The sequence below is a fragment of the Zea mays genome, chromosome 6 (genome assembly GCF_902167145.1).
Source record: "Zea mays cultivar B73 chromosome 6, Zm-B73-REFERENCE-NAM-5.0, whole genome shotgun sequence".
NCBI classification, from domain to species: domain Eukaryota; kingdom Viridiplantae; phylum Streptophyta; class Magnoliopsida; order Poales; family Poaceae; genus Zea; species Zea mays.
Genome location: NC_050101.1, coordinates 43636260 through 43651386, shown reverse-complemented (window position 1 = coordinate 43651386; position 15127 = coordinate 43636260). Strand labels below are relative to the sequence as shown.

Sequence of the window (15127 nt, the reverse complement as noted above, 5' to 3'; positions counted from 1 at the left end):
TCATCATAATCAAGATAGCATCATCGTATCATAAATATTCTCATCATGTTCATTGATTAAAGTAAAGCAATAGCATGATACTAATCATAGTAACCAATTCCGAAAGGACAACCAATGACAGGAAAACAGAACACTAGTCAATCCTTAGGTTGTTCATGGTAATGCGGGATAATGAACTATAAAGTAAGTAGGACATAATGGGTTAGAGGACACTTGTCTTCACCAGGTTGCTGCTCAAGGAAGTCTCCTGCAACATACTCGGGAACCACAGACTGCTTGTTGTCTATGCAAAGCAATCATTCATTCAACACACTTAGGGAATAACAAAAGAACAGTACAACAAACATATGCAACAGAGCAAACACATGTTCAATAGAAAGGTACAAGCACATAGGTGAAATCTAGGTTCTAGGGTGGATCATTATACCTAAGGGTCTATTACTCCCTAACTAAACCTATCTCAGTAGATTACCTACCTAACTAGGTCTATCTTAGTGAATTACTTACATAAAGTTATTCCAGAGATGGGATCATACATTAAATGGGGACTAGTCTACAAAGTTAAGCACTTTACTATACATTAGTGTTTTACCCTTTTACTTTATTTGTAATGAAATTCATATAGTCTTATTCTAACCTAGAGTCTACCATAAAATTAGGACATTAAAACAGTGGGTGAAAATAATTTAAATAGACAGAATAATATTATGAACATTTTGCAATTTGAACCACCCAATTTGGAGTTCATATGCAAAAGTTATGAAATTTACAAGTTTTGGAATTCAAAAACCCTAAATTAGACCTATTTCTATGATTAAAATAAAGTCCAGGGTCCAGGCGCAAGAAAGCTAGACTCAGGGTTCTATTCTCGGGAAAGCAAGGGGTTCTTTAACAAAAATGCCAAACAAAAGGGTATCAGGCTGTCTCGGCCATCAGATCTCAGATCAACGGCCGAGACAAAATTCCACGGGCGAGCACGCTTGCGCGCGCGGCTGACAAGTGGGCAAGGGCAGGCTGTAGCCCGTGGTCAGCGGGGCTGATAGGCCGGACCCGGCGGCAGGGCGCGGGTGAGGGGAAATCTGAGCGACCAGATCCCAAGCGGGCAGTTGGGATTGGGTTTGATCTAATTAAACCTGGGCTGCCCGATTTTAGACGAATGCTTGAGATCTACTCGCCAGCTCGGACAGGGCTCCCTGGCCACCAGTACTGGCGCCGCTCGCGCCCATGGTGGAGGCCCGCCGGAGACGAGGGCGCGGTGGGGGCCCCATGGCATCAGGAAGGGCTCAGGGAGGTTCGAGGGGATGTGGCGAACACGGGCGTGGGCATAACACCGACATAGGGTGCTGGTGGGTGGCAGTCCGCAGTGAGGTGGCTCGGTGGTGACGCGACTCTACTCCGGCGAGCAATCACTCACAACAGAGGACAAGCAAGGGAAATTTAGGGGCGGGGGTAGGTTGGTTACCTTGAGAGAAGGCTCCAGGACCCTAGAACGGCGGCGGAGGCACGGTGGGGGCTCGGGTCGATAGTGGCGGTGTTGCGGCTATGTAGAGGAAGATCGATGAGCGCAGACAGAGAGAAACTGAGGGGGAGGGGGCAAACCAAGGGGTGTCCTGGGTTGCTGACGTTGAGGCAAAGCTCACTGAGGCCACAGAAACGGCGAGGACTCGACGGCGACCACTGAACACACTCGAGACCAAGGCGGACGGCGGCGGTGACTTCTCTGGCATGCGCACGGTGTGAGGTGAGTGCGGGAGCTTTGCAGGGGGTGCGACTGAGGGAGGGGGGAGTGAGAGGGGGTGCGGGCCGCTAGAATTGACCGGGGTGGGTGGCGCGCGGCCTCTACGTGTGTCATGGGCGTGGAGTCCACAATGTGCGAGCGGGTCATGCGCGCGGAAGGTTGGGGAGGATAGGATTGATAGGCGGGGCCCATGAGTAAGCGGGAGGGGACGCTTAAGCGAGCGGGCAGCGCTGACAGGGCAGACCCACCGGCAGAGGGAGAGAGGGGGCAACGGGCGTGCGAGCGCGGACTAGCTGGCACCGAAAGGCGAGGCCCACTAGTCATAGGGAGAGAGGGGGCGGGCGCGCGTGCGGGTTGGGCCTGGTGGGCTGAAAGGCCAAGTGAGGGAGGGAGCTGGGTTCCTTTGTCTTTTTTTCCTTTTTCTTCTGAATTTCTATTCCCTTTTCTTTTTATTTTCTCTTTTGAATTCAAATCCAACCAAACCACAAATTCAAATTTAAATATTTCAAACATGTGCATCAACCATAAACAAAGTTTAAGCTCAGCATGATTCAACAATTCATGTCTTCCCTAGGGTTTCCTTCACTAAAGTAACAATACTAATCCAAATAAATAGACAAAACTCTATAAAAAGGAAGAGGAGAGAAATCTATAGAGGGGGAGAAAGTGATAACACTTGAATTTGGTAGATATCAGAGAAGAAATTTTAAACCCCAAAATTCAGGGTGTTACAGTCGGGCGCATGGGTGATGGCCGGGAAACGCGCGACATGGGTGCGTCCACGGCGGGGCTTGCGGGCTGGTGGTTAGAGGAGGGAGGGGGAGCTGAGAAGCGAGGCCCACGGGGGCGGTGGCACATGCGGGTGGGTGCGGGAACGAGCAACGACACTGATGGGGTGGGCCCACGGTGCAGAGAGCAGTGGAGTGCGCGCGGGTGAAGGGGTCGACGCCTATAGGGCGGACCCACCAGGCAGAGAGCGGGGGAGAGCAGGCGTGCGGTGTGGGCGAGCTGGGCCGAAAGGCCGAGGGGGTGGGTTGCGGGCTGCTTTGGGTTTTCCTTTTATTCTGAATTTCTATTCTCCTTTTCTTTTTATTTTCTCTTTTGAAATCAAATCCAACCAAGCCACAAATTCAAATTTGAACATTTCAAGCATATGCATCAAACAAAAATCAAAGTCCAGGCTCACCATGATGCAACAATTCATATCTCCTTAGGGTTTGATTTACTAAAGTATTAATACATCTCCAAATAAAATAGCCAATCCTCTACTAAAAGAAAGAGAAAAATAAAACTAGAGAGAGGAGAAGAGAGGTAACACCTGAATTTGGTAGGTACTAGAGAAGAAATTTTATACCCCCAAATTCAGGGTGATACATTACCGGTGATTGGAATTGCGATGGGGCTGTCTACGGAGGTCCGCAGCTTGACGGTGGAGAGATAGCTCTAGTGATGTATTCTAGGGCACTTGGTCTCCAATCCCTTGTGGCGAAGCCATAGACTTCATCCACGAGACATGGCGATGCACCTGGGCATGATTTAGAGGCCTCATCGGCGATGTAAACGCAGGTCGACGGTGGCAGCCAACCCTCTTTGCATCACTGGCCTTTCTCTCTCACGGTGGTAGGTGGTGTTGGTGTGGGCTCTGTTTGGGGATGGTTAGGGGCATCAAGCCATCGAATTATATAGCCCATGGAGGGCGAAGTCCGAGCAGAAGAGGTGGCATGATGCCGGCTTACCGAGGATCTCGGCCATCCTGTTATGCCAGAACGAGCAGGAGGGGAGGAATCACGCCGACCGAGCGGCCCCACATGCGTGTGACTATGGCGCGGAAGGGAGAGCCGATCTGACGAACGGGTCCCACACGTCAATGGGCAAGACACACTGCAACGAAACTGAGAAGCTGACATTGTTGGCCCACCAGTTGACGCTTTAACCAGTCGGGTGTGCGCCACGCGAGAAGGAGGGTGGCTAACACGATGGACCTGCATGACAGTGGCACAATGCGCAAGCAGTTAACTAGTCTACGTGACTGGCCCGAGACCCCACACGACGGTGAAATTAGGCACATGACGCGTGGTTGTGGTGCCCAGGGGTTTGGGGCGCGCAATGATCATGTGTGAGGCCACGGTATTCGGCCTGAGTAGACTTTCTCCTTTTTTCGTTTTTTGTTTTATTTCCAGTTTTAATTATCCAAATACGACTCTGATTTAAAAGTCCAAGTAAAATTTATATGCACAAACAAAAATTCCAGTATGAAATGTAACATATAATATATTTATATGAATTATTTTTATCCATTTTGACAAAATTTTCACTTATGTAGTGCACACACATAACAATTTAAAAAATGTGTATTTAAACTTGAAGTCCTTTCACAAATTTAATACTTATTACTTATTTACTTTAAGTAATATATGCTCTTTATTAAAATTTAAATATTTTAAAAGTATTAATCATATAATACATGAGAGGAATACTCCATTTTAACAAATGGATATGTTTTTTTATTTCAATTTAAATTTCATTTTAAAAGATCTACACTTTGAATATATTTTATATTTACCATTAATATATTTTAGGAGAAAATACTTTTAAAAGTGAGGAACTCATTTAATACACTTTAAATTCTTAATCTTTTGGAGAAACATTTATAAATCCCAAAATAGGGTTTTGGGTGTTACAGATAATTTTGCATCTTTATATGAGGTTATAATGAGATAATTTATTGGATTCAATCTAGATAAACCAGAAAAAAGAATAGTCTAAGACCTGATTCGGGTCCCCATCTGATCCCCATGGGGGAACTTTTATCCGTTCCCCCATCCCGCTAAATTTCGGGTCCCCGCCCTGCCATCCCCGTGGGGGAATTTTCGTCCCCATCTCTGCCCCATTCGAGTAAGGCTGCCGCAAGGACCCCCACAGAGAAAACTGCCATCCTTACATGTCATCCTCATAACCGGTCACCTCTAAGTAAAATAGCGAACGGCACCAATGACCATGGACATATTGTTCATGACAACTGTAACAATGTCCTTGGCTATGGCGTTCTGACATTTCTGTCGGAGTGAGGCGCTTGAATGTTCGTTGTGGTGCTAGAATAAATTCTTTCCATGTATAAATTTTAATAGAAATTCTTTCCGTGTATAATTTTTATTAAGAGATGCTTTAACTTAAATATATAGTTCAACAAAATAATTACTCAATTCATTAGGGATCCTTTTTATTTGATCTTTCATTAGAAAACATATTCATTTTAAGGGAAGTAACAGTAAGAAAATTTTTATTTAAATTCAAACTCTTGAGATTTCTAAATCCAAAATCAGAATTTTGAAGGTGTTACACATCCTCCAGATCCGCCGTCTACGACCAGGATTCAAAATAGTGTTGCCCAATCGTCAGGATTCAAAATTAGTTTTTGTAAGTATGAGTAGAAAGTATGTATAAACACATACATAAAACTGCTCTTTGTCGTGTTTGATGATGCAAACTTGATTTGGTTAAGTAAAACATAGTAGACCGCAGTATCACCAACACACTTATCTATCTCATCTTTTAATTTCAAACTCTATTTTATGAATAACATAATTTATAATACCAAACAACAACAATAATAATATAAATCAGACAATCTCGGCATCGATCACTCTGGTGTCCCGTCCCACGAGCAACGAGATCATTTGTGATTACTTTCTAGGAAGAAATTGTAAATGAGTCAATGACATATGAGTCTGATCTGAATTTGGACCCACATGTGAGTGATGTGAATTAGTACAGGATTGCTTTCTGTCGCACGAGCCTCACGCCAGCCACCGACCCAACGGATACCCAAACACACTCGCTCCTGATTGGCCCACCGATGCTTCCCACGGATCGCGCCCTCAGAAACAAATCTGGGATGTTCCTTTCCCCACAAATCCAACGGCGCTCAGCCCACGTCACGCGGATCGGCTCTCCTCAGCATCCCACAGCTATAAAAGCCGCGCCGAAACCGCTCCAAAATCCAAACCTTTAGCTGCGTTCCGATTCCAAACCCAAATCACGATTCCCTCCAAATCCCATTCCCTCCACCCCAGACCAGCTCGCGAAATGGACGGCGGCGGCGCGAAGGCGAAGAAGGCGGCTGCTGGGCGGAAGCTGGGCGGCGGCGGGCCGAAGAAGAAGCCGGTGTCGCGGTCCGTCAAGGCCGGGCTCCAGTTCCCCGTGGGCCGCATCGGACGGTACCTGAAGAAAGGGCGGTACGCGCAGCGCGTGGGCACGGGCGCTCCCGTGTTCCTGGCCGCCGTCCTCGAGTACCTCGCCGCCGAGGTCCTGGAGCTGGCGGGCAACGCGGCGCGCGACAACAAGAAGACCCGCATCATCCCGCGCCACCTCCTCCTCGCCATCCGCAACGACGAGGAGCTTGGCAAGCTGCTGGGCGGGGTCACCATCGCGCACGGCGGTGTGTTGCCCAACATCAACCCCGTCCTCCTCCCCAAGAAGGCCGCCGAGAGGGCCGAGAAGGCCGCTGCCGCTGGCCCCAAGTCCCCCAAGAAGGTCGCCGCCAAGTCGCCTAAGAAGTAGTGTCTCGTCTTGCTCTCACTCATCCCATTCTGAGATCAGCTTGTGTTTGTGGTCGTGGACGTCTTTTGCCATTTTGCAAGTGTGTGTAGCGATGCGTCGTCTGAACTATAATGTGCTATGATTGACCTAAGTTCTAGTTTAATTTCTAGCTCTAGTGGTGCTTGGTGATGGGTCCCCATGGAAGTTTAACGGGAACAAGAGGAAGTGTCTTAGCTTTCTTTGATGCTTAACCATGCTTCTTAGCATTTCGCAAGTTTGATCTCCATCATATCATATTTTGCTACATCTGTGACGCGGGTCCGGCCTCTGCTGCTGCGGCGGCAGTGGCGGCCACGGCAGCCGCCGCAGCGCCTTCTCGCTGCTTCCTCCGTCGTTGTCGTCGCCGCCGCTTACAATTACCACCCTCGGCCGCTTGGCGCCAGAGCCGCCGCCGCAGCGCAAACCGAGGGCCAAACCGGTCCCGTCGTCGGCGTCGTTACTGGCGCTGATCTCCCCTCGTCCTCCTTCCGCGCGGAAACTTGCGCGGATCGCGTTCGCCGCCGGTCCATGGCTAAGTGACAGAACTGGCCCGGCGGCAGGTACATCTGCACAGCACACATGCATGCGTAAGTGTCAAAGCTCCATGAATATGAATCCTAGCTAGCTAGGTTCTCTTATTGTCTGTCTAGACAGACAGACAGATGAACCGTGCCGTGTGGGTGTGGAGCATCTATCCATCCATATGTTACGTATGTATGTTACCCGAAATAAAATGTCAAAAGTTGACTTTAATTAATCTAGCTGCTGCGTTAAAAAGGGAGGATGAACAAGTAAGTGCAAAAGGACACGGCAAGGTAACGAACGGCGGCATATAATTAGAAACGGTTTGATTAGTTCGTTAATCTCGGCGTTTTGGAGACGTGACCGCTTTCTCTCCTTAATTTCTGTCCGCGCGCGGCACGCTTGGTCAAGTCGGTCCAGATCCGGCGCATGCAGCTAGCAGGTGTTGCCAAGAAATTCAAATTCTTCGCACGCCATTCAAATAAATGAAACATGGGCATATATATTAGTTATACTAGCAGTTGCGGTTGTTGGGGGTAGTGTAGTGCACGTACGAAGAATGTTCCCGTGTTAAGAGAAGAAAACAAATGAAATAGCAGTTCCGTCTACGTCACAAAATGTTCTACGTGACGATGAACGACTACTTGAACCCTGACCGTACATGAAAATCGAGGCCCTTTCAGCTCTGAATTTGACTTTGTCCCCCACGTACGTGAAAAGGTCACACCATCATCAGCAGCCTATAAAAGTCGCCAAGTTTTTTTTTTCTTCACAGGTACGTACGATGTGCAAGTAGTAAGCGCTGACGAACCGGAAAAGATAACGTACGTACGAGCATGCAATGCAATTAAGTAAGCAGCTCGTTTATACCGCCGCCGCAGCAGAGGCCAAACGAGGTGATGGCTGGATACATTTTTTCTTATGGCTGCATACATCTGTGATAGTCCTGAAATGGTGTAGTTATAGAGGTGACTCGTAGCGCCATTGTTGAGTTGTACCAGATCGTTTGTAGGTAGACAAGTGCGCGGTTGTTTTTACGTGCGGATTGGCAACCAATTTGCTGCAAGCGGAATGCTGGACAAATTCTCCCACGGACAGTAGGATTTGCAGTACTAATTTTGGTCAAGTATCTGCTCAAGAAATATTAATCTGATGAGCAATATTAATCTGATGTTCGTGAGCAATTCAATCCAATTATGATTGCTAATTTTTTTTATTTATCCCTTCCACCTAGTTTACCTTCTTCTATCTCAACATTAGATTTTAGAGCACCTCCAAAAGCCTAGGTAACTTAATTAGGCTCGGTAAAAAAATAAAAAAATTCTGTTGAATACGCATCCAAGAGACGGGCTATCTTCCACTCCTCGCCATCTTCATCGCTACCTTCTCCGCCTCGCTAGGCATTTTTGCCGAGGCATACAGCTCGCCATCTGCCTCCCACATTGCACCCTCCCGTCGAGCCGCCGCAGTGGACAGTTGTCCTTCCCGTGCTGCCTCTAGCACTCCCGCACACCACTGTCGACTTGCTCGCAGCAACGGCCTTCAGTGTGGCTGTTTGGTTCAGCTTCTTGTCGGCTTCTGGCTGTCAGAAGCAGAAGCTGCTACCAAACGCGCAGATTTTGGGCCGGCTTCTGCGCGACGCGCTTCGGTAAGAAGTCGAGCTCCCACGGTCGTCGCGAAGCCGCGCTCACTTGGCTTCGGATAGAAGCCCCCGCGCACTTCGCTAGGGTTCTACCCCCGCAACGCACCGCCGCCGCCGCCGCCGCCAAGCCACCGGACCGCAGATCCGCACCCAACGCACCACCGCCGGACCCTCTCCTCGCCGCATCGTCGTCTTCGCAGGTACGGACTACTCCTCTGCGAACTCGTCCATCCCCTTCTCCTCCCACTGCCGCGTTTCCTTCACCGTTTCCTGTTTCGCTATGGTTGCCGCAGTGACACCGGCGCCCTTGTCCGTCGTGCTGGTTCCTCCGGTCCCCGACCATCGCGTTGGCATCTTCGCAGGTACGGAATTCGTCGCCTCCATCCCGAGCCACCCCGCTCCCTCCTTTACTGTTGCTAGGGTTGGGCCTCAATCCCGACCCACGCCGCCCTCTCCTCTCCAGTTAAATCAATTCATCTTCAAGGGTATGGAACGTCGTACTAACAGAGAGATTTTTGTGCATTGTCGCCTACAGATTTGCGTATCGAGTTGTTCGTCTTCGGTTCCAAGATCAAGTGCATCCAAGGTACTTTCATACACAATTTCTTGCGCAATTTACTGTCCACATGGGCACAACCAATTTATATATGTGCTGTCATTTGTGCATATTACTTGGAGATACGAGAGCTGGGATGGTCATATGTTTATTGTTACCTAGGGATACCATTGTTCTTTTGTATAAGTATGATATGTGCAGTGATTACTTCTACGTTTGTTTGTCACAACCTGTATGTTCACGGTTCAGTTCATTCTCTGTTTGTTACAACCTGTATGTTAATAGCTTCAACCAAACTTTGTCATTGTTAGCACTCAAATAATGTCAGTACATGGAACTTAGATTGTCCCCTTCTGTAGTAAACTGACCACCTAAATCCACATCAGATGGATTCAGCAGACTCCATAGCCAACAAGGCAATTGGAAGGATGCAAGATATTTCGGACAAGATATTTTCCGTAGCGAGGGAAACAATCCGTCCTGGACGTGGGTTGACCTCATTTGATGCTACCAAACTTCGTGTAGCTTTGGAGGAGATAGCTTGCATGCTGGAGCAAGACTCTCTGGTGTTGCAAGAGCATTTGGACATCATGAACAACGTAAACATCCCGGTTGACAGCAGCTATGAACCTTCTACCTTGTCGTCTCCACCCCCATCTGACGACGACCTTACTCCACACTGGGACTTTGCGGAGCATTTCCAAAACTTCTGGGGTGTTGAATATGACTCCGATCAGATGCCTTCGTTTAGTGAAAATGATGTTTAAGGTAGAAGGGAGTGAACCTTGGAGTTAGGTGTTTGAATAACAGGGATGAATTCACTGTGCTTTTCTGTAGTAAGGTCTTAGGGAAACAGGGAATGAGTTTGTTCTTTTGGTTAATGGGTTGTTGTAAATGTGTTCCCTGTCCTTTTGTGTGCACTACCAGTTTATTTAAGGTTGTCGTTGTGTTATTAAGGAAATTGAAATCTTAGTACTTATGGTATTACCTGAAGTTAATATGGCCAGTATAGTGTTCATGTTTTTGTTGTTTTTAATCCGAGAGCACTACTACGTATGTTGAATACTATATACTTGTTATGCACTAGATGGACAAGTCCGGCAAAGTGATTGCAAAGTGGGATAGTAGAGCAACAAAAATTTACACAGAAATTTGTGTAGAAGAGGTCAATGCTCGGAACAGGCCACAACAATTTCTAAATGCAGAAGGGTATGCTAACCTCATAAGGAAGTTTAAGGAACGCACTGGTCGCACTTACACCAGGGATCAAATGAAGAATAGGTGGGATTCGTTGAAGAGAATGTTCACCCAGTGGAAAACTCTTAATGAAAGGGCTACATGTCTTGGTCGAGACCCTCATACTGGTTCAATCAGTGCGCCAGATGAGTGGTGGGCCAAGCAAAATGAAGTAAGTACATCTTTTTTTCCTAGACTAACATTAGTATTGGCCATCTAAAACTAGGAACTACCATTTGGTGCAGGCAATGCCAGGTTGTATTATGTTCAAAACAGCCCCCTAGAGAATGAGGACGAGCTAAAGGTTATGTTTGGACCCATTGTCTGCACAAATGAAAGAACCCTGGTTCCTGGCGTCGAGGATGCTAATTCATCTTCTGATGATCATTTGGAATACACTTTAGGTGGGGGTGAAAACAGCACACCTGACCCCTGCACAAATGCTACTGGGAAGCGTAAGATGCGCCATGATTCCCCAAAACCAAAGAAGAAAAAAGATTCGAGGGAAGAGTACATGAAAAGACTAGTGGAGGCTTTTGAGTCCCGCTCAATGACCACAAACAAGTCTATTACCTCTTCTGACAATGACCCAGTTCGAATAGAGCTTAAAAAGCAGTTGCAACAAGTAATGGATGATGGATCACCAGAAGGGAGCGAACTACATTTGTTTGCCACTCATCTTTTGATTCAGAAGAAGTATAGAGATGTTTTTGCAACCTTGCAGACAAAAGAAGGAAGAATCGCTTGGCTTCGCAATGCTTACGAGTTAGAAACTAAAAAGAGCACTTAGCTGCTGGACGTCCGACAACACAGGCCTACATGTTCACTATTATCGTTGTTTATGTGTTTTCAACAGTCATGTCGTTTTATTGTTGTGAGGATTAAACTTGTCGTTCGCTTAATGTTCCCTTTGAAACAGTTTTCCAGATACTTGAGTTGAACTTGTATTTGAATAATCAGAGTTGTGCGAGTGTGAACTATGTTTGTCTATGAACTTTGTGTATTCCGGTCAGAACTGAATAATAATAAATGTGGCTTGTAAACTGTGGTTGTACAATTTTTAGTAATTTACAAACTCTGGTTACATATGAATGTGTCTGTGTTATCTGTGTGCATGCAGATGTCTGACACTTCTGCAGACACATATGTTAATGAATTGGATGACACATATGTTAATGAATTGGATGACACAGATGCAGAATTTGTCGTTGCTATATGTGCTGTAGACGTTTGGGGCAGGACTTTCAGTCAGGTTCCTAGAAGAGCATTAGTGGAAACTGGTATTCAATGGGTGGAGAGAACGTTGCAGAATAGTAACGACTGCTTCGATATGTTTCGCATGCGAAGAACTGTGTTTAGACGATTGCATGACACATTGGTGGACAATTATGGTCTAGTTCCAAGCCGGGGTGTCAGTACAACGGAAGCACTTGGCATTTTCTTGTGGGCATGTGGGGGTCCACAGTCATTTAGGCAGTTAAGGAATAAGTTTGGTCACTCGTTGGAAACAATTAGTCGCAAGTATACTGAAGTCCTTGATGCACTGTTTAAGATGTCATCTGACATCATTAAGCCCAAAGACCCATATTTCACGGAGATTCATCCGCGTTTGTGAGAGGCAAGATTTTGGCCACACTTCAAGGACTGCATAGGAGCAATTGATGGTAGTCACTTTCCAGCGGCAGTCCCGGCCTCAGAGCAAGCCAAATATATTGGACGGCACGATTACACTTCGCAGAATGTAATGACCGTTTGTGACATCGATATGAGGTTCACTTTTGTTGTCACAGGATGGTCTGGATCCGTACATGACACTAGAGTACTGCAAGATACTTTGATAACTTATGCGGACAGGTTCCCCCACCCACCAGAAGGTATTCAATTATATATCTGGTTTTTATGACATATGCTATTAATTACTTGGTTACGTATTGAACTTATGTATTTCATGTTTGTGCAGGTAAATACTATCTTGTCGATTCCGGTTATCCGATTAGAAAGGGCTACCTTGCACCTTATAAGGTTCAGAAATACCACATTTCCGAATGGCAAAATGCGAGGCAACCTATTGGCAGCAAAGAAGTTTTTAACTATGCACACTCTTCGCTACGCAATGTTATAGAGCGATCATTTGGGGTTCTTAAAATGAAGTGGAGAGTTCTATTAAGTCTCCCTTCATTTTCGCTTGCCAAACAATCGAAGATAATTATTGCTTGTATGACATTGCATAACTTCATTAGAGAGAGTGCTCTACACGATAGAGACTTTGATGAAGTAGGACCTAGTAGCAGCAGTCATGATGTACCTTTAGGTGAGAGTAGTAGTACCACATCTGATGAGTTAGACATGAGTGCTTTTCGAGATGCAATTGCTAATGCTTTAGTGGCGTAGTTAAGTATGACAATGTAACGGGACTAATGATGTAATCAACTGCTCTAATTATTCTGTAATGACCTTTTCATCGTTATGGGTTTCATTTTATCGTTTCTTCGAACAGAATCTGCAATTTCACATTCTGATTATCCAAACACGTAGATTCTCACGAACAGCTTTTCTGCACAGCTGGCGAACCAAACACCTAAATTCTAACCACCAGCTTTTCCTAACAGCCAGCTTTTCCCCACAGCCAGCTTTTCAGATAAGCTAGTCAGAAAAAAGCCGAACCAAACACGCCTAGTTTCTCGGCGTTCGAGTCTTGACTGAACCAGCGAGCGGCTTGCCGTCTCGATCATGTCGACGATCCGCAGATCGCTGCTATCGTCAGCTCGCATACCTCACGCCCCAGCGCGGTTTGCACACTCGCACGTGATGGCAGGTTGATTGCTAGCAAACGCGATTGTTGGATGCCCCTACGAGGAAGGGAAAGATATGGTGCAGTCTTTGTTTGTTTAGTCACCGGAGTTGAAAATTCAAACGTCGAGAAAAAAGGACCAAAAACATTCGATAGATTTTATTTTAGCTAGTCTATTGGATACATCCACCTAGGTTGAACTATTCTATCTTTTTTATGACCTTCAATACTTCAAATCTAGCTAGGATTTAAACGTAGTCTGTTAGAGTTGTTTTTACCATCTTAACACTAGACTAGTAGGGTGCCCGTGCGTTGCAACGGAACCAAATTATAATACAATAACTTACATGTCTCTGTTGTATGTTATAGATATGTGTTCGTACGTTGCGACGGAAGTAAAAGATTTGTATGAAATATTAATACGGAACGACAAACATCACTATAATATGCAAAATCCGTGTGGAAAACATTATCAATATCACACTAAGGGATTTTATATGTTTACAGGTGGCCCTAAAGCTACATGCTTTGGATGTGTGGGGTTTGCTGCGTTCTCAGTGGCAATTGAGAAGTTCTTTGATCGGCATACTTGAAATGGCCATGTTTGTTTGATTCCAAAACCATAGGGATTGAGGTGGATTGGAAGGGATTAAAGAGGATTTTGACTTGTAGGGGATTTGATCCCCCTCAATCCCTATAGATCAGAGCCTTAGCTGAGCATGAGCAGCGTTGGCAGAAGAACCTGATTGTTTGCAACATTCAGTCATCTACAACTCATGAAGGACTGTAACCTATTTTTTTACTTATTCCCAGTGGATTCGTAATTACTGAACTACCGGAACGCCTAAGAGATCTACCCTGATCAATATCGATGCACGATGACACTGACCAGAGTTGTTGTTCTCGAATGTGTTTTATGTTATTCTCGACATCTGCAGCCAACAGGTCTCTATTTATTGTTGCAATCTGTTGGCGATGCTGACTGAAGTCATTGAACGTTTGTTGTTCTTCCCTTCGCTGCTCATGTAACCAAGTGATCCACACAGAACTCCTTTCATCCTTCTGCATTTTATCCGTCAACGCAATAATTGTGTCAGGATAAATGTATAGTTCGATAATTAAATCTTTGATTTTGTCATTGCCACATAAAATTGCCAGCCACAGTAGTTCTTACGGCTTGTCTGAAATGAAAGCATCATTTCTGTCCAATAATGATCTGTTAAGTTATAAGGGTCATCATGCAGTACCATGTAAGATCTTTTCATAGTATAAAAGAGAAAAGGAAGTGATACAAAAAGAGGGCATAGTTGTTTTGCGGAACAATCGCATGGTAACATTTGTAATCGTCTAGCATGTAAGCACTATTTTTTAATTTGATACCCCTCATTCAGAGTTTTTGCACAAACTTAGAACTAGAGGCTGAAAGTAAGCAAATTGACTTCATCTTTTAGTTTGATGAAGATCAAATGAATTTAAAAGCTTGAGAAGATGAAAAGATCTCATATGTATGACCAAGAGATGATAGCAAATGGCTTCAAGCCAATAAAGTCACGAGAGATGAAAGCAAATAGGTTCACATGTAGGATACAACAGAAAGTTATGTATACAGGAACAAATGCTAATAGAATTGTGCATTTATCATATTTTAGAAACTGTAGGCCTTGTTCATCCTGCCCCCAATGAGTATTCCTATCAGTACACATGTAGGCTAGCATTTTTTTAGTTGTAATACTTGCTTAGCTGCAGATCACTGGCTAGCTAAAAAAAACCTAAGTAGCAACAGTGGAACAGTCTGAGTATAGCTGTCCGAGTATGGTAATTAAATCCAGAGATTTTAGAACATAGAAATAATGAACTGAAATCATAACGGAAAGAGCAGCAAAAAAAACAGGAAAACTGCATCTTGCTAGCCAGCAAACATTTACAACACCTTGTTATCAGCTCAGATAATGAATTTCGAAGAAAAAAGATGGTAAGCATTCAACCCCAGTGCCAGTAAGAATTTCTAAGATAACACAACAATGTTCTTTCTCAAGACAAATCAATACACACACCAAAAGTATG

General features: G+C 45.4%; 1 protein-coding gene and 1 long non-coding RNA gene across 4 annotated transcripts; both read left to right on the top strand.

The window, feature by feature from the left end:
• Positions 1-5381: 5381 nt before the first annotated feature.
• On the top strand, positions 5382-7069 carry LOC103629234 (histone H2A.2.1). The gene has a single exon (XM_008650410.2). It carries the CDS (start codon positions 5825-5827, stop codon positions 6296-6298), a length of 474 nt encoding a protein of 157 aa, XP_008648632.1. The 5' UTR covers positions 5382-5824; the 3' UTR covers positions 6299-7069.
• Positions 7070-8642: 1573 nt separating this feature from the next.
• On the top strand, positions 8643-10375 carry LOC118472174 (uncharacterized). Of its 3 annotated transcripts, none has more exons than XR_004850115.1 (4): positions 8643-8680; positions 8774-8842; positions 9016-9066; positions 10124-10375. It is a non-coding gene; the product is annotated as an uncharacterized lncRNA (long non-coding RNA). The 3 variants fall into 3 exon arrangements; XR_004850116.1 differs by lacking the exon at positions 10124-10375 and adding an exon at positions 9423-9620; XR_004850114.1 differs by lacking the exon at positions 10124-10375 and having other exon boundaries at positions 9016-9211.
• Positions 10376-15127: the final 4752 nt, after the last annotated feature.